The 20518-nt window shown below is 41.0% G+C and overlaps 1 protein-coding gene across 2 annotated transcripts in view; it reads right to left on the bottom strand.

Moving 5' to 3' along the window:
• MRTFA (myocardin related transcription factor A) overlaps positions 1 to 20518 on the bottom strand; it is a 215330-nt gene that overhangs the window by 36947 nt on the left and 157865 nt on the right. For both annotated transcript variants that reach the window (XM_058682115.1, XM_058682116.1), the window contains one exon: positions 6453 to 6518. In XM_058682115.1, the coding sequence (XP_058538098.1) occupies positions 6453 to 6518 (66 nt within the window). The remainder of the gene's footprint in view (positions 1 to 6452; positions 6519 to 20518) is intronic.

The following is a 20518-nucleotide window of genomic DNA, read 5'->3' as shown; positions in this document are numbered from 1 at the left end:
GGTCATGATCTCATAGTTCATGAGATCGAGCCCTGCGTTGGGCTCTGTGCTCACAGCACAGAGACTGCTTGGGATTCTCTCTCCCCCTCTCCCTCTGCTCCTCCTCCATGCGTGCGTGCACACACACACACATAGGCATACAACACACACACACACACACACACACACACACACTCTTTCTCTCTCTCCCTCTCTCAAAATAAATAAATAAACATTTTTTAAAAATTTAGCTCTTCACTCAAGCTAACCACATTTTGAGTGCTCAACATCCCATGTGGATAGTGGCTAGCGTTACATATTATTTCTATCACTGTTAACAGTGCTATTGGACAGGGCTGGTCTAGCGGCTAGTTCTTTTGAATTCTAGTAACTTGGGGAAAAGATCCCATGCCATCACCAAGTTACTAGATGACAGAGTTAAATTACAGCCTTTTTCTCATTACAAGAAACTCTGAGGCTTCAGGAGGTTGGTTTATTCTCTTAGGGTTTACAAAAACAAAAATCAGTTTTTTTTTTTTTTTTAATTTTTTTTTTCAACGTTTTTTATTTATTTTTGGGACAGAGAGAGACATAGCATGAACGGGGGAGGCGCAGAGAGAGAGGGAGACACAGAATCAGAAACAGGCTCCAGGCTCCGAGCCATCAGCCCAGAGCCTGACGCGGGGCTCGAACTCACGGACCGCGAGATCGTGACCTGGCTGAAGTCGGACGCTTAACCGACTGCGCCACCCAGGCGCCCCAACAAAAATCAGTTTTAAAAGAGCTTTACCAAAATGGATTTGACCCATTTGTACTAAAGAAAAAGAATGTGGAAACTCAGTTTGTACATTTGGTAAAGAATATTATTAGTAACGATTCCCAAGTTACAAATAAAAATATTATTAAGAAGAAATTCAGCTTCCAAGACAAAGGGATCATAGTAATCAATCCTGATACTGCAAGCCATTAAAAAACCTCTTGTTAGGGGCGCCTGGGTGGCTCGGTCGGTTGAGCGTCCGACTTCAGCTCAGGTCACGATCTCACGGTCCGTGAGTTCGAGCCCCGCATCGGGCTCTGGGCTGATGGCTCGGAGCCTGGAGCCTGCTTCCGATTCTGTGTCTCCCTCTCTCTCTGCCCCTCCCCCGTTCATGCTCTGTCTCTCTCTGTCTCAAAAATAAATAAATGTTAAAAAAAAAAACAAAAAAAACAAAAAAACAAAAAACAAAACCTCGTTAGAATTTAAAAGAAATTTCTTGGGGTGCCTGGGTGGCTCAGTCAGTTAAGTGTCTGACTCTTGATCTCGGCTCAGGTCATGATCTCAACAGTTTGTGAGTTGGAGCCCCGAGTTGGGCCCTGCGAGGACAGTGCAAAGCCTGCTTGGAATTCTCTCTCCCCCCTCTCTCTGCTCCTATCCCACTCATGCTCTCACTCTCTCTCAAAATAAACTTAAACATAAATTTTAAAAAAATGTCTTCTTGGTGCAGAGATTGCTATAATCAGATGAACAGGAGATTTCCAGCTAACACTGGGGCCCAATTAAAATGACAGATAAGCTATGAGTGCTACAACAGGGCCACACTGTCTCTATGTGTATGTATCACTTGGCTAACAATGACAGCTGAACCATGACAAAGGGATTAAGCTGCAGAACTAAAGGTTAGGGAGTCAAGATATGGCAAAGTTTATTAAAAGTACAGAGTGGTGAGACCTCATTACATAAAGCTGTTCTTTCCAGTTTCAATGTGAGATATACAGGGCCTGTTTGTATGATCCAGTCAAAACAGACCAATTTGCTCACTTTTTCACTTAGCCACGTGTTTGAGCACCCTTCAGGGGCTAGGTAGTTTGAGAGGCTTCTGGATTGATACCAAGTGGCTGCCCTCTGTGCACTGTGTTGCCTTCGCACTCTTTGGATTCTCCTAACCATTCAGTGGTTAAATGTCACCAATGGCACTGGCTGGCTGCACAGAAATGCCATTTAAAGTGAAAAAATAGGGGCGCCTGGGTGGCTCAGTTTGTTAAACCTCCAACTTCGGCTCAGGTCATGATCTCACAGTTCGTGGGTTCAAGCCCTGCACCAGGCTCTGCCCTGACAGTGTGGAGCCCACTTGGGATTCTCTCTTTCCCCCTCTCTCTAACCCTGCCCTGCTCATGCTCACTCTTTCAAATAAATGAATAAACTTAAACAAAAATAAAATAAAGTGAAAAAACAAGCTCACTCAAGCAATGGAGCAAGGTTCTTAGAGAATCTACAGGACAAAACCTGATTTCTTCACATGCTTGCCAAGGTACCAAGGTTTTTCTACTACATGCACATGGGAAAATAATGAACTGAGGGTTAATTGCAGCATTAGAAACATGCTACTCTATGCTTTTCTCAAGGATTCACAATAGACTAACAAAAGGCTAAGAAGGAAGAAGCAGACAAAGTTCTTCTTTCATATTCAGAAAGATTACAGGAAACTTTTTTCTCATTTGTCTGGGATCAGGAGAATGTTCGTGTTTTCCTTTAAAAGGTTATTCCTCTGCAGCAGCTCTCACTGCCAGAACATTTTTCTTAATTTTCACCTAAACCTTATGACCTTGTACACCTTTAAATGTCAAAGAGAAAGGAAGGCTGTGGGGGAAGTTCTGTCTGAGAACAAAGTGTAGCACACATGACCCGTCTCTTCTAGGAGTCTTCATTCTGGGTACAGCAGCATTGCTGGGCTTACTCTTTGGACTTGAACATCAGTTTCCTATCTGTGCCATCTCTCCTTTCCCTCAAGATATGTGGCGCTTCAGACATTATTAAAGAAAGCTCAGGGCCTGGATTATGTAATCCTTTGTTATCTGGCACTCTGTATTTGGTAGGGTTTATACAGTGTTAAATGTGAGACACATATTTACATGAGGAGAATGACAGATGCTGGGAAGTGATCCTGTTTAAAACACACATCAGAAACCAACTTCCAAACCCCATAGTTTAGATGCCATGAACAGAGCACATCAAGCAGCAGTGGGATTGGGAGATTCTTTAATTCCCTACACTTTATGAAAGGTCATACTCCAACTTAGAATGATATGCAGAACCTCAACCACCCTGAGTGCAAAGGGAGCCATTGAAGACATCACCATGACAGATACGCTGTCAGAACTGAAAGCCAGTCCTACGTGGCAACTGTGTAGGAGTATTCTGGGAGATGAGGTGGGTGGGCTTTTCTTCCCAGAGCTATAAATAAGATTGGAATGAGAAGAACTTGATAAAAGATATAAACACAGAAATGATGAGGCAAAATGCAGCCATGACTACACCACTCCTTTCCCCAGTTCGAGGCTCTACCTACTTCCTAAGTTGTACAGCAAACTTACATATAAACACGCTTTACAGAAACTCCTCAGGCTAGCAAGATGGGAAAGAAATAGGCCCTTCCAACCAGATTACTTGTTCAGGTCTCCAAATCTCCAATAATCAACAACTTGCTGGTCACTTACAAGTTGTCTCCAGCACTGCTCAGGTTTTCTTTGAAAGATGTGGACTGGAGGATGAGAAGTGGGGCTGGTAGAAGATGGCAGGTGGTGGGGAGGTCAGGGAGGCACAGGGTGTTGGAGGTTACAACAAGAGTAAGGGTAGAGAGCACAGGACTATGGTAAGGAAGAAGGTTCACTCAGAGGGTGCACAGTTGGCAAAAAAACAAAAACAAAAACAAAAACAAAAACAAAAACCCAAAAAACAAACAAAAACCCTCAGCTTTGTGAACTCAGAACCTATCTGTGTATCACCAGGTATGTAGGTGAACAGGGAATTTCACACCTGAAACTATTCCCAGGCATCAACATTCTAGAGCTCCCATAATCTAACAGTTTGCCACCTACTTCCTTCACTAGAAAAGCTGAAAACCAAGACTGTGTCCATAGCCAAAGGTGGTTCTTGGTAGGAGGAAGATGCTGTATTCTCACAGAGGCAGATCACTTCTAATCCTATAAGAAGCGCAATTATTCTCACTTCACAGATACAGAGAACAACAGAGTATACAATTAGATATTCAAAACATTTTAGAACCTGCGCTCCTGATAGAAGTGTCATTCCAAATTCCATGCCCAGAATTCCAACGAGTTTGCAACAGAGTAGTATCTGCTTCTGTGTGTCTGTCATTCACACACACACACATATCACACTTTACAACCGAATGTCTTGATTCATTCATTCAGTGCCAGGCACTAGAGACAGGAATATAAATAAGTTACTTTCTCAAGGAGCTCACAGTGCAGTTGGAGGGAAATCTATAAGCAACTGCAGTAAGTGAAGCATCATTTGTCTTAACAACAGAGAATACTACAAGAAATGCTAAACAGGAGGACTGTACCCAATAAATCATATTAAACAGTGATCTATAGTAGCCCCTGGTACCAAGTGAAAGACAGGTGGGAGAATGCAAGGCTTTTAGACACTGAACATCTTACAGATCCTGAGAAGTAGCATTATGCTCTCAGAACTTGTACTGTAATTAGTCAGCACCCCACAGGATGCTGAATTGCTCTTTATTTTGTGCATCGGTGGATTTTAGCCACCCAAATAAACTGTTAAATGTCTTGAGGGCAGGTAATTAATTTGCCTCAAATTTCTTTAATTTCTCTAAGACTACCCTGGGCACAGAGAAGACATTAAACACATGACGTCCTTGGTGAAAGGGACAAGGAGATGAGACTCTGAGTGACCTGTCCCTCTACAAAGGTTTCTAGGGAGGCAGATCTGGAGTGTTTTGTAAAGCATATCACTGCCCTACCTGATCACATTATTGATCCACTGCACAAGCCATCTGCTCTTGACTCTTTAAGGGGTGGGGGTGGGATGTCCTTCACTGGAAAGCCAGAGAAGATTGCAGCATAATGTGGGTAAATGGTTTGGTAGTTAATTGCAGTAAACCCGAAGCTGAATTTGAGACTTAAGTTCCTGGCTGATGCTTAGGACAGAAACAGACAGCTGCTATAAGGTTCTAGCTCTTAGAAATGGACCTGCCATTACCATGCCCTGAATCAAATCCCATCCTTACTCGCTTAAAAGGCTTCAAGGGCTTCACACTGTACCTAAAATAAAACCCACCTCTTCCGGGTAGTTGATAGCCCCGCCCACCCTGCCAATCTTAACTTGGCCTGCTCTCCCTTCACTCACCAGGCCCCAGCCACGCTGGCTTCCTTGATGTTTTCAAACGTTTCAAACCGGCTCTTACCTGCACTAGGCTCTTATGCTTGTTCTCCCTTTCCCCTGGCCCTCTGCCTGCTTCTGCATGGCTGACTCCATCTCATCCTTCAGACCTCAGCTCACATATTTCCTCCTCAGGGAGGCCTTTCCTGACCATCTTTATCCAAAGTAACACCATCTCATTCCTATTATTCCACACCAGCCAGTTAGCTTACGTCGTAACAAACTTGGAAATTATGTAATTTCCATGTTCTGAAATTATCTTGTTTATTTGTCTCCTTGTGTACTATCACTATTCTCCTTTTAAACATAAAGCTCCTGAGAGCAGAAGCTGGATTTATCTTGCTGCATCAATGGGCACATATAGGTTCCCAAATATTCTGAGTGAGTAAGTGAATGAGAATTAGGAAAATACAGTGGCAGCAGGTCAATGCTGCATTAAGGTGAAAAACATCAGTTCTCTCTCTATGAAGCTAGAGACTTACAGACTCTGTTATAGGACTTTTTCCTTTTTTTTTTTTTTTTTAAACTTCATTAGGGTGTGTCCAAGTAGCAATAACGCACAAGAGAAAAGAAAGAAGGGAAAGCTTAAGTTCTCCACTGATGACTTAAAAAGAAATGTCAAAAAGAGCAAAATGTTGCTGGTGCCAGTTTCCACTTTATAATGCTGTTGGTATAAAAAGCAAATTTTCTTACTTCTCACGGATTCCAATGTCGGTTTCATTTCTCCCCAAGTGATGTAGTGAGTTGTGCACCCAGTAAACCCAGCTCTGCAAGAACCCCACAAGCACAATCACACCCATGCCAGCCATAGGGTATCTGAGAATCTCACTCTAAAGAAAACCACAGTTGATTCAAAATAAAATACCAGGTAGAAAAGGGTTTTCCCTTGCCAAGAACCTAAACACCTAAGGCAAAACACATGCAAGAGGTAGGTTCTTCTTCACAAAACCCCAGCTCAAGATTTGCTCCTCCAAAAAGGGAAGTAGGGAAGTAGGGAAGTACTCCTAATAGGGAGTAGAAACCCCTGAAAGGTGCAATTCAAAAGCTAAGGATGGTTCAATGGCACCAGTAAACCTAATGCTGTTTGTTTCACAGAACCTGATCAATAAGGGCAGTTAACTATTAGTGACTAAAAGCCCCAGAACTTGGAAAAGCACAAGAAAGAAGGTGACAAATGAAATCTGTCGCCCTCGTTTTGTTAGATCCTTCCCACAGCATGCTAGGCATGCGAGCCATGTTGAAAACGCAACTCTATCAAACGCTGAGAGAAAGAGAGAGAGGCACTTACGCGGCATGATCCCTTGGCTCACCAGTTCTTCTCGAGTCCGGCGCTGCTGGAGCTTCAACTGCAGCACTGCAGGGCGGCAAAGAGAGAGGAGACATGGAGGTTCAGCTGGGCATTCCACCACAAAAGACACATTGTCAAATGCAGAGAAGGTCTCCCGCACAGAAGGGTGTAGTGTGAAAGAAGGGTCCCTTTAACTGGGACTGTCTATAATTGCAGAAGTGGCCTGATACAGCAGGGTTTCCGTATTCTGCTGTGGGCGGCGAGAGGAAGTTGCGAAGGGTCTTGCAGGGCGATAACAATCCACAAAGTACCAAAGTCTTGCCTCTTGCTCAAAACCTCCTACAACACTGTATCCTCCTCCTAAGACTAAAAAAACACAAGTTCTTAACTCAAAGGAAATATAATGAGGACCAACACCCAGCAGGAAAGGCTTTCTAGATGGTCTACACTGTCTTCCTGGTAGCATGTGTTTACCATCATGAGTGCAGCAAAGACACGGTATTCACACAGATCAGGAAGTATTGGTTATTTGTAAAATCTTTTCTTTTGCATCTAAAAATTACATGTATTTTTAACTGAGCAACACATTTCTCTCGACCAGAAAACATTTTACCATTAATATAACTCTTTTCTTCCTCTTACTTTCATTTAGAGCTTTTTTTTCTGTTGAGGTGAAACCACCAAGCTACATGAGTCAAAGCGCACGTGGGCTAGGAGAGGGCAACGAGTATTTCTTCTATTTCTACTCTAATCACCTAATGAAACAACTCCATAGGCATTTTTATGAAGTTAAAAGTCAGTGATCTCTATTTCAAATGCCAATGAAACCTAAAGGGCATTCCCACTGCACACCACGCAGAATGACCACGGCACAGCCTGCATTCAAAGGCTAAGCGTGAACATGTTCAGAGGAGGAGGGTTAGGAGGATCCTGAGCCAGGGAGACTCCCCTTAGATGAGAAGTCTGCAACTGTAAGGTCTCTGCAAGTCACATGTGAGGGAGACCTGCATCTATTAGGAATCACATTACCTTAGGTACCTGCCTTTTCCGTTCATAGAGCAGTTTTTAAGAATGCCTCCAAGAATGGCAGAACTCTAACTAGGCTCCTGACTACATCTCAAATTCAGCAGGTCCAAAGTAGAATGTGTCTTTCTCCCAAAAACCTAACCCACTTTCCATCCTCACCTCTCTAAATGGAAGCACTATCTGCAAAGCCCCCCACTCCCTGACTCCTGAACTAGTATTAAAATTTTTGAGCCAACTTCAACTCCTCCACCTCCCTCACACTCCTCCTCTTACCAAGCTACTGGTGCCACAGTTTTGCTATGTTGCACTGAGCACTCCCGGGCTCTCCCACTGTAAGCACCCCAATCAAGGCTGGCTAATGACTCTTCCTCAAGTCTCATGTACTGGCCTGTTTATTCACTTCACCTGGAAATACCTACCCTTTCCATCTGACCTTCCTGACTCCCCAGCATGCAGAATTACTCTAGACCTCCTGGCAACTACCTTTTATCTGTTATAGAAAGTATAGTAATAGTTTACTCTGTGTAATAGTTACCCCCTGAATGTAGTTATCTCTCCTACCAGTTTATAAACTCCTGGAGGGCAGAGAAAATATCTTATTACTATATGCCCTCCATAGTACTTAATACACAGTAAGCATTTAATAATTGTTTCTTGAATTGAACTATATCTCAAAATGGTAATACATATAGTCTGAGAGATCTAATCAGGAGGTTATAACTATTATTTTTTATAAATTAACACCTAAAGCCTTGCAAAATAAATGGATAAAACAACAGCCACAGTAGTGGCATTTATAGAAAGTGTGCTCTGTGCCAAACATCGTTCCATGTCCTCTAATGTTTTAACTCATTTAACCTAACACCCCACTATGGAGAAACACGGGCATTACTAATCCCATTTTAGAGGTAGAAAAATAAGGCCCAGCGTGAAGTAATTTACCTAAGATTATTCCACTAATAAGAAGTGCAACAGAATTTGAACCCAAACATTCTGACTCTAGAACTTGGGTTTCCTATTTCTCTGCTTCTCCAGAGTCTTCCAGAAGCTGCGGAAACAAGAGGCATGGAATATGAGCACCTGGATGGGTTCTCTGGTGAGACAGACAAAGGGACTGAGGAAAATGGATGGTTCAGGCCAAGGTCAAAGGAGTTTGGGTGATACTTCAGTAAAATAAATTTAAATTAATCTAAGAATTTGATTTCAGATAAATTAGAACCATAGATTAGCAGCAACATTAATTATAAAAATAAAATGCAAATAGTTAATAGCTAGGAGTCATCGAGCATTGCTATGTGTCAGACCCTGTTAAGTGACTGACATGCTTTTAATTTAATTAAAAAAAAAAAGCCCCATGAGGATGGTACACTTATTATCTCCATTTTACAGATAAGGAAACTAAGGATCAGACCTTCAAAATTTTGCCTTGGGTCACACAGCTCCAAAGTGCTGGCATGAGAATTTAGTACAGGTCTTTGTGATTCTAGAGTATGGGCATTTAATACTATACATCTCTTTAGAGGAAAGAAAGTAAGAGGAAAAAAGGGAAAATATCTGTCAACTTTTATATACAGTGTTTCTAAAGCCCAGCATAAGATGAGCTATTAGAAAATGATTTAAAAAATTTTTAAGTTTATTTATTTTGAGAGAGAGAGAGAGAGAGAGAGCGAGAGAGAGAGAGAGCACGAGCGAGTGAGAATACAAGCAGGGAAGGGCAGAGAGAAGGAGAGACAGAATCCCAAGCAGGCTCCACATCATTAGCACACAACCCAATGTGGGACTCGATACTCACAAACTGTGAGATCATGACCTGAGCCAAGATCAAGATGTTCAACCAACTGTGCCACACAGGCACCCCAGGAAATGATTAAATACAACAAATTGATTTGATTTGTGCAAATTAGAAATTTAAGAAACTTACTTACAATTTAGTAAGTCTGAACACTTCAAAGAAACAATAACTAATGAAAACTCTGGCCATCATCCAAAAATAAGTCTGAAATATCAATCAGCAGCCCTCCTAAATAACCCATCTATATATAGGGCCATAAGGGATATTATGCAAACTTCTTGACTGAAAAACTTGTTGCCTCATGAGAGCAAAAAGTCTATGACTCAAGTTTTCTATGGAGAACACAGTAAAGGCCAATTTACCTCTTGTTTTAGAACAAGCCTAGCTCAAAGAGGAAAGTTTATCTAATAAATCTTTCCATCTGTAAAACTAAATGAAATTAAAGTCCAGTTATCTGAAAATTCCATCCTGTCCCCTCTCAGCAGTGAACTCTAAACTCCATGCTTATCTGAAATCTGACCAAGTTCCCCATTCAAATAATAGAATTCACCCTGTATCAGTAGTATCTGGAGTATTGGTACAACCTGACTATAGATAGGTACTGTTTTATACGTTGCACAACCCTCCCCTGCCAATTTGAACAATGTTTATAAGGAGGATTAAAAAAAAAAAAAAAAGAAGACCTAAGCAATAAACTCCAAACTATAATTGTCAGTCTCTACTTGATTTTGTTTTAGAATTGATCTGTTTGGTTGTGTATATATACACATCCTTCTTCTAAAACTTTCAACTACAAAGTAATAGGTTATCTATATGAATTTCCCCTTAGTCTAACTTAATTCCTCTCAATTCTAAGCACTCTAAATAAAATGCCTATTATGTGTCCAGACTTTAGGGATTATGCATTTTAGAAGAAATCATTTAATAACTCACTATGTGCTAGTACATTTAATGCACACCCGCCATCACCAAGGAGTATCTGACACAAGTGCAAATGATCATATTCATAGGCAGTGCTAGGCCAAGTAGATTCAAAAGAGTAGGAATTTGACAAAATCTCTCTATTCATTATACACCAGCATTCAGATTTCTTCTCCACTCTTCAAGTCGATAAAAACTAAACAAAAATACCTATATGTGTACATCCATGAGTCTTTATCCTTTCACTGTTATTGAATTCCACAAATTTAATATATCATGTGTCTCTAAAATTAATCAGGACTTAATCAGAATTAGTCAAGTTTTCTACCTGTTTCAAACAAAGGTGATCAATTGCTATTTGTATAATTGGTTTCCTGGGAAATCAAAGCAAAGGAGTAAACGTCATATATTTCTGCCCTGTAAGGCCATGGAAGTGGGTTGATGGCATTCGAGGGGTAATGTCCCAGAAATGGACACCTCAAACAAATACATGACTCAGGACTAGAAAGAAACAGCAAAAAGTAAGTGATGCGTCCTCAAGCCCAGCACTATGGCTTCCACTGGTCAGTGGTCCTGGATTTCACCGGGGAGGGAAATGTGCATCTTGGAAGGTTGTCTTCCCCCTTATTCATATTTACCCATTAGTGATTCCACAAAGGCTTCTGGAGTAGAGGATAAAGTATTTATGAGGGAAGCAGAAAAGAACAGGAAGGGGGTTAGTACGGGAATGACCACAAAAAAAGCAAAACCCTCCTTTGGCATCATCCTTTGTTCAGTAAAACCTCTTCAAGGAAGATTCTGACTGCAGGGACATTTCCAAAGCCGGATCTCCTAGTAACTGGTCCACTGTTTTCCCCTCCATAACCTTTAGGTAACAGTCCCAGAATAAATAAGCAAATACAACTTAATTCAACAACAGACATCACCACCTCTAACTTCAAACTGGAGAATCTGTTTCACTGGGATGATCAGAGAAGGAACAGGGTGGGTTTTAGCCTTAGGGGGAGCTTAGCAATGCTAATAATTAGAATACTCATCTTTGCATCAGTGAATTACACCGATTTTACTGGTGTATTTTGTACCTGTTTATCTCCCATGCCTTAAAAAATCATTTAGTGATACCCAAATTGTAAAACCACATCAACTATCACTTAGAACCAAAGCCTATTCTCTGAATATTCACTACTTCCATCCTTAGACTATATGATTAAAAACAGGTGAAGGATGTCCCAGAAGAGGGTACTCTTCATGTTCTGCTGCCTAGGTCACTTTATAGCATCACCAGCAAAATGCAGACTGGAAGTCGGGATAGAGACACACATCTCTGTTCATTTCTCATTCATCGGCCAAACAAATATTCACTAAGTAACTACCATGTGTCAGGCCCCATGTTAAGTGCTGGATACACCTGTGGTCTCTGCTCCTATATAAAGTTTTCAGTCCAGTGGGGAAACACACAGCAAATCACATATCAAAAGTACAAGTTATGATTAAGGTTTTACAAGAAAAGAATGAAGGATATGAGAGAGGTCAGACCCTGGAATTCATAGTTTCTCCTCCATATGCTCTGTAATAACCACCTTTCACATATCCTCTTTACTACTGTATATATAGTCAATTATTTAAGATACTAAAACTCCTTAAAACACAGAGAGACCTTGGGGTAAACTGTATTAAAATAAATAAATTGGGGCACCTGAGTGGCTCAGCTGGTTGTATCTGACCCTTGATTTCAGTTCAGGTCATGATTTCACAGTCGTGAGATCAAGCCCCACACTGCCAGTGCTTGGGATTCTTTCCCTCCCCACCTCTCTCTGCCCCTGCCACCCCCCCCCCCCCCGCCTCAAAATAAATACATAAACTTAAAAAAAAAGTTATGGGCACGCAGTGTCATTTATTCACTTTGTGTTTATTTGCTTCACACACTAGTTGGTAAACACACCAATTCACCTCATATCCATGCCTCCTTTAGTTCTTCCCTAGTTTCTTGTCAAAACTCTTCTCAGGCATTCATTCAAGAGATATGAGGTTCTACTAATATATGCCAGATATTTTGCTTGCTGCTGGAAATACAGCAATGGACAAAGTCACTGCCTTCAGTGGTGTTTACACTTCCATGGGTTACAAGAGTGAAGAGTACTTTCAAAGAAATACTCAAGACACCACATCCTAACTAAGCAGTTAGATTCTTCCCATTATTCAATTCATCCATTCAAGATCTTTTGCCCTCTCAAAGCCACAGTTGGGTACTAGAGTACTGGGTACTACAAGTACGAAAAAGACGTGGTTCTCATTCTCATGGAATTCTTACACCTAATGGGAAAGAGAAGCTCACAATGTCTGGGGAGCCTGGGCGCCTCAGTCAGTTAAGCGTCCAACTTCGGCTCAGGTCACGATCTCATGGTTCATGGGTTCGAGCCCTGCATCAGGCTCTGTGCTGACAGCACAGATTCTGTATTTTCTTCTCTCTCTGCCCCTCCCCTGCTTGTGCTCTGTCTCTCTCTCTCTCAAAAATAAATAAACATTAAAAAAATTAAAAAGAAAGAAAGAAAGAAAGACCTGATGTCTGTAATGCAGACTTCTACTTAAAAGGTCATAGAAAAAAAAAAAAAAAAGGTCATAGAAAAATGCAACTTAGCTAATACACATGCCCCTCTAAGGGTCCCTGACAAATCCAGTCATCTGGTCTTATGGGTGATATACATGTATGCATAAATAATAAAAAGAAATAGTGGTTCCTTAAAAATAATAAAAGTCCAGGGCACCTGGGTGGCTCAGTTGGCTAAGCTCTGACTTCAGCTCAGGTTATATCTCACAGTTCGTGGGTTCGAGCCCTGCTGACAGTTCAGAGCCTGAAGCCTGCTTCAGAGTCTGTGTCTCCCTCTCTCTCTCTGCCCTTCCCCGCTCACACTCTGTCTCTCTCTCTCTCTCTCAAAATAAATAAACCTTAAAAAAATTTTAAAAATAATAAAATCCAAGTAGTTCTCTACTTTTTAGATGCTACAGGAATGCAAAGGTGATAGTACCCAACACTGGAAGTCACAGAGAAACAAGATCTTTTCTACATGGGGTAAGAATAGTGAAGCCATAAATGGGGTCTTAAAAATATTTTATCCTCATGATCAGTCTGTACTAAAGTTTCAAGTAATTTAAAAAAAAATTTTTTTTTTAATTTTTATTTACTTCTTTTGAGAGAGACAGCATGACCCAGGGAGGGGCAGAGAGAGAGGGAGGGAGGGGGAGAGACAGGGAGAGGGAGGGAGAGAGAGAGAATCCTGAGCAGGCTTTGCCGGGTCAGCACAGAGCCTGATGTGGGGCTTGAATCCACGAACATGAGATCATGACCTTGGCTGAAATCAAGAGTCGGATGCTTAACTGACTGACCCATGCAGGTGTCCCTCATGTAATTTCTTGGTGTCATTCCCAAAAAGTAGTACTCGTCCGGGTCCCTATTTATCGTAATTTCTCACAAGTCCTTCCTGATAGAGGCCAGAGAGATACAAGAAGAAAGAGAGGTGTCTGCGCTCCCTTGCTCTTTTCCCTGGCCTTTCCTGGTTTCTGGTTCTCAGACCCTAGAGAGCATCCCTGGAATTGTTTCCCTCTCCTGAGTTGTACGTAGGATTTCCTCAAGCTTTCCAGATGCTGAGTTTTTTTAGACCCTTTCATGGTTCATTTTCTTCCTTCAACTTGGGAAACCGGCCTAAATGGGTCAGCACAATGTACACTGCACCAAACTGTGTTTCTGGCTTTTGTGCTTTTAATACAAACAACAGCATTTTTAAGGCCCAGTGTATTCTATAATTAGCCCTACCCTTAAGCAGAAAGGGCTTACTGTCAACCTAACTATAATTTCTGGGGAAAGGGGCGAGCGAGCAAGACATATGGGGTTGGTTATACGAATATTTCATAAGTTCCAAGTGGATCCAATACACTTACAGAACTGACCAAGAACATCAGAGAAAGAATCACAAGACACAATCCTGGCTCTGCTGCCACCTAATCCAGTCACTTAACTTCTTTTAGCCTCCATTTTCCCACTAGAATACAATTTGTAAAAACAATCCTTGCCCTTTGAACTTAAAAAAAAAAAGTTCCACAATGTATGTGAAAAGTGCTTTGTAAAACTATAACACAAAAACATAGCTTTTCTCTAGGACCGTAGACACGGCTAGTAATCTGGTACCACACTTCCAAGGACATGCTTTACTTTGCAAAATGAAAGGGCTTATGTCAAAACATCCAATGTTGTTCTGGGACAGGGGGGACCAGGAGGGAGCTGGGGGAGGAGAGAAGAAAAAAAGAAGAGAGAAGAGGAGAGGGGAGAAAAAGGGTAGGGAAGGGCTTTGTTTCCTTTTGGAAGGTAGTTCTGACAGTGAAGAAGCACCCTCTGTTCTCAGACTCCATTCAACCTGGTATGTCTAAAGGGCAAGACCCAGCGAAAGACAGAAGGATCAGTACCCATTCATTAATAAAATGAAATACATAGTGAGTGTTCAAAGCATGATCCTGAAATTCTAAGCTGTCAATACAGAAATGGTAGTTAAAGGACCCAGAAAGGTCATTTATCTGTTGGCAGAGAAAAAAAGATTTGCAGAAATTCAGATCCAGAGGTAAGACAAAAGGAGGAAGGAGAGGTAAGAAAAACATGGTTAATTCTCTCTGGGATCCTACTGATCCACCATCTAAAAATCATATACCTTGTGGTATCCTGGACTGGATTTTGGAATAGAAAAAGCAAATCAGTGGGAAAGCAGCTGAAATTCAAATAAAGTGTGGAATTTACTTAGTAGTATACCAATGTTAACCTCTTAGTTTTGACAAATGTACCATTGTTACGTAAGATGCTAACATTAGGGGCAACTGGGTGAAGGGTATATGGGAACTCTGTACTATCTGTGACTTTTTTGTAAGTCTAAAATGACTCCAAAATAAAAAGCTTATTTAAAAGAACCCATTGATTTGACTCTCCCTTCAGAAAGATTTATGAATCAATTACTAAAGCATATTAAGGGTCAGGTTTTTGAAACTGAAATGTTACCATCTCTTGGACAAAAGAAACTGCTGATTAATTCCTATAAAAGACTAATTAGTTATGAAGAATAATGATGGGCCTTTTAATAAACTCAAAACATAAAATGATTTGTGGCATAAACAAATAGAATGAACCACAATGTAATCCTGAAGAGAGATAAAATCACGCATATGAAAAACCACCTATGAGATTTCAAATTTGGTTATCAATATGCTCAATCATTCAACCCTTTTGCAATCCGGTAAATTTCTCTTTTATCTCTGTATATATTGTGTAAACATGAGTTAAATTATCTCTCGAATAATCTGCTTTCCATATCAAAGTAATACCAAAAATTGATAAATATTATCTATTTAATCTGAATACTCTCAGGGATTCAGGCAGAGAGATAAGGTATCTTCCTGGGGTAGCAAACCTGGGCTACTTATATACCTGCCCTGACATGTATGTGCAAAGGATAAGCTTATGAAAATCTAACTTAAGCCACTAAAATATGTAAGACAAAAGGTCTCTGTATTGTGAAATAATAAAATGGTGAAAACACACATGTGCTATCTTACTTAATTCTTAAAACAAAGCTACGTGGAAGGTACTATCATTTTTTAAGTTTATTTGTTTATTTTGAGAGACAGCGAGCACCAGCAGGGAAAGGAGCAGAGACAGGGAGGGAGAGAGAGAGAGAATCCCGAGCAGCGTGACACTGCCAGTGCAGAGCCCAACCTGGGGCTCAATCCCAGGAACCGTGAGGTCGCGACATGACCCGAAATCAAAAGTCGGATGCTTAACTAATACCCAAGCACCTGGAAGGCTTATCCTATTTAGTTTCTTGATACTTTTGAAATTAACTTTCAGTGTTTGTTATTCTGTAGTTGAGGAAACTGAGCATAAGACAGATTAAGCAATTTGCCTAAGGTCACAGAGTAAGTAAAGGGCAAAGCAGAAATTGGAACCCAGCTCCATCTCCATCTACAGCCAGAGCCCTCAGCCACTCTTCTATGTTGTGTTTCTCTTCCTTCATAAAACAGATCAGTTCCTCATGTTTAAAAATGACACTATTAAGAGTGCTTTCTGCATGATGTCGCTGGAAAAAAAAAAGTGATCTACCTACTTACTAGTAAGGGGGAAATCCAGGTGATTTCAGTGAATAGTAAATGGCATTTCAGAACTCTAGAATCTAAAAGCTTCCCATATTAAAATTCCAAAAGGAATAGAGATTAACAGGATAACAGTGGTCACATGTAAAGGTCATTCAAAGGGGCTCCTCCCAGGGACAGGAGGTGAAGGATACAAGAGAACTTCGCAGGCCTACTTCCCAATTGGCTCTCAAGACAGAAACATCCACACTGAGGAAGCACCTACTTCCTGGTACAACTTCATTCCTGCATTCTTCCCTGGTTTTTCCCTGGTATTAGTAAGAGTCTGGGTCGAATGATTCATTCATTCATGGAACTAATATTTACTAGGGACCTACTTACTATATGCTAGGCCCCATGCTAGATGATACAGCAGTAAAATGGACAGATGAGATCCTTGCCCTCACAGAGCATATGTTCTAGTGGGAAAAACATAATAAAAAGTTATTTATGTTATAATTTCCAGTGGCACATTATATGAAGAAAAATACAGCAGAATAAGAGAACAGAGAGTGACTGGGGTGATAATTTTACACAGAGTACACAAGGAAGGCCCTTCTGAGGAGACACACATAACTCTTATAAAGAAACCTAAATGATATGATAAACCACGAAAAGATCTGGAGAAAGAGTGTTCCAGGCAGCAGAAATAAATAGCAAGTGCAAAGGCACTGAGGCGAGAAAAAGGCCTCTCTTGAGAAGGAAACGAAGATATAAGAGATGAGGAATCTAATATGTTGAACTCCTACATTATGCAGTCACTGGGTTGGATGTACTGCTTTAGTGACTCCTTTCATCTCAGCAGCTATTTGAGGTATGTATTACCTCTATTCTATAGATGAAGAAATAGTGGCTCAAAGAGGTTAACTAACTATGCACAGCTAGTTAAGAGGCAGGGACAGAGTTCAAACACAGATTGGCCTGATACCAAAGTATGTGCTTTTTCTACCACATCACATTTAATGCCAGAGTCATAAGAAAAAAAATTAATAATTATGCATAAGTAAATAAATCAAACTCTCTCCCATATCCTCAAAATGTGGGGCTCACCATTTCATTTTGGGTAGCTGCTCATCTCACTCTGGAAGTAATGTCCTTCTCTAATTGCAACGGGCAGATCTCCAACTGCCAGCTACTTCAATGTCATTGGTCACTTTCCTAAGGATCTGTAAGGCACTGCTCAAACAACTCCCTCATACAAGATCTGAGCAGAACATGGACTTGCACCAGAGGTCTGAATGTGGTGTAGATAAATTGGGAACGTGCTTCCTTTAGACTGGCAGGGCCATCTGAACAAACCCTTCCAACGTTAAAGGCCCCAGGAACAGCGTTTTCCCTGCCGCATTAGTTCTGCACGTTCACCCAGGCGATGTGGGCAACCTGAAGCTCATTTGCCATTCTCTGTTGGTATTATTGGTGCTGACATTTTGCACCCAGCTTTGTTGAGGGTGGGTGACAGGTGAGCAGATTCAAAATTTGGAACATGATAGTCACTCTACAGCAAACCAGAAGGGACAAAAAATCCTTTCCCTGAAAAATATATTAGAGTACTTATTCTTTCTAGATCTTTATAATGTGGACTTGAAAAACATAGCATGATAGAATATTCATGACTGAAATAATGAAGGAGGCCTATATCTCCATATAAATTCTGTAAATATTTAGAAAGTTAGTTGTTTTTTTTTTTCTATCAAAGTATTTCAAACTCTCCCAACAGGCTTATCCTATTTAGTTTCTTGATATTTTTGAAATTAACTTTCAGTGTTTGTTGTAATTAATGACATTTAACAGAAATTCTGAGGGGAAAAAGGTAAATTTTGATTAAAATAATTTTTATTTATTTTTTAATTAAAAATATTTATTTACTTTTGGGAGAGAGAGAGAGAGAGAGAGACAGAGAGACAGAGACAGAATGTAAGCAGGGGAGGGGCAAAGAGAGAGGAGACACAGAATCTGAAGCAGGATCCAGGCTCTGAGCTGTCAGCACAGAGCCTGACGCAGGGCTAGAACCCATGAACCACAAGATCATGACCTGAGCTGAAGTCAGATGCTTTAACTGAGCCACCCAGGTGCCCTTAAAATAATTTTTTAATTTTTTTTTTAGGGCAAGGATTAGGAAAAAGAGAGGTGATCAGAAATGAGAAATTTGGCCAAATGTGTTAAAAATACACACATACAAAAATCTGGAAGTTCTTCAAATATTTATGTGTAAAGTTCTCTATGGGTATTTAAAGGAAAACACAATAGTTTTTCCTCTTAAAGCCTAGGTGATGTAAAATTTTACCTGTCTCAAAAAAATTAAAAGAGTGTTTTAAAATAAATTTTGGCAAAAGCTAACGGCAACATTTTTCTTCTCTGTAGAAGATGGAAAGGCAAAGAAAGAGGCAAAAATTAAGGCAAAAATTAAATTTCATGCCGCACATGAAGTATGAAAGCTATAAGTCTATCAGCTAAAACTGCTGGAAGAGCTTCAATTCTCAAGATCAAATACACAAAGGAAACACCAGTCTATTATAATACGGTAGCCCATCTACTGCAGGATTTTCCCTCTCTCATTCCTCCTCCAGGTTTAGTAGAGACATCGGAGAAGTGAATGTGTATGTAACCGTAAGGGAGTTCATGTTGTTTGAAGAGTGCAACTTTGTATTTCCTCAAGTTTATGTGGTCAAATTTGCAAGTGGAACATTTCATTACTGCAGGTTTTGCACAAAATTTTACGAAACAAACCTACATTAAGTTAAAGCAGAACTGAAATCAATGCCTTTTCTGGCCACTTCAGGAATGAGTGCCATATATTTTCCTATCACAGAATCCTCCTTTTCATTTAAATACTTGGCTCCTTCAACACATTCCAGCTCCAAAGCTAAAATGGAAGTAGAATATAAAGTAACCAAACAATTACGCAGTTACCACATACCACATTTTTCTAGCACAATTTTGAGGGATGCAGAAGGTGCCACACCTACCAGCAGAATACTTATTTTTAAAATGTCCTGGCTACTAGCTTATAGTTTCCCTCCTCCTGCATTTTCAAATCATCTCAGTATTAACATCCCTCCCTAAGAAGCCTCACCCTAGTTGTTTTGAAAAAATGCATTACACTTGTCTGACACACTGTGTGATACACAAGTAAGACCCCTCTTTCCCTAGTTTTTCTGCCTCATCAAGGCATGAAAACAGCCAGAACCACAGCAACAGCTGGGGATCATTAAACCGACAGAAATAGCTTAGGAGACTCCAATGGTGTGTGCGTGGGGGGAGGAGAGGCTCAGTATCAGATTAAAAAAATCAAAAGGGCAACAGAAAGGAGGGGGGGGGTGGAGAAAGGTGAAGCCTAAGAAGTCCATCACACCCAAATTTCCTTTACATAGCCAAAGGGATGCACTGAAGCAAACGGAGGGACAGGTGACTGCAGCCTAACTTGCCTAGCCCCCACCTATTCTCACATGGAAGGCTTAGTCAAACCTGAAAATGTGGGTCAGTGAAGACAGGTGGGGAGTGGGAAGGTAGGGGGGATTCATGGCATCTCAAAGGCTAATCCTAGTCTGGAGGAATCTGGATGGGAGTCAGTTCTGGGGCTGTGCTGACAGTAAAAATCAACTTCAAGAGGTGGGGGTATGAAAAATACATGCTAACCCCTAAGTGGACTCAGAGACCAACCCAGTCCCAAGGAATCCCTTCAACTGGGGAGGACCAAATGCTCGATGAAATGCAGGCTGTCGGGGCTGTTCCTGCCAGAGCGCAACCACGCCTCCAATGCTAGCTTTGTAATCTGCCAGGCCTCCGAAGGTCAGTACAGGAATGTGCCATCTGCCTGGCCCGCTGCCCGAGTGTGTTCAGCACATATCTGAATGCCCCACAGGAGCTTTATTCAGATCACTGCATAGGAATGGGCTTGCATATCCTGATCCACATGACTTCAAGTCTGGTTAGTCTTAGGGTCCCTGGGTATTCTCTCTATCCCACTGGCTAGGTTGTCATTTAATATCATCAGGTCCTCTCCCACCAAGACATATTCTTCATAACCAATCTCACAGGACTGCAGTTTCAGACAGTTCCTCACCTGCAAGCCTGAACAGGAAATGATTCGATTGCAGATATTATGACTGCAACTCTCTTTGGCAAGAGTGTTTGGTAACTGTGGGATTGCATGAACTTCAGC

Source organism: Neofelis nebulosa, chromosome 8 (genome assembly GCF_028018385.1).
Source record: "Neofelis nebulosa isolate mNeoNeb1 chromosome 8, mNeoNeb1.pri, whole genome shotgun sequence".
Classification (NCBI taxonomy): domain Eukaryota; kingdom Metazoa; phylum Chordata; class Mammalia; order Carnivora; family Felidae; genus Neofelis; species Neofelis nebulosa.
The sequence above is the reverse complement of the archived record's forward strand: the minus strand, read 5'-3'. Positions and strand labels throughout refer to the sequence as shown.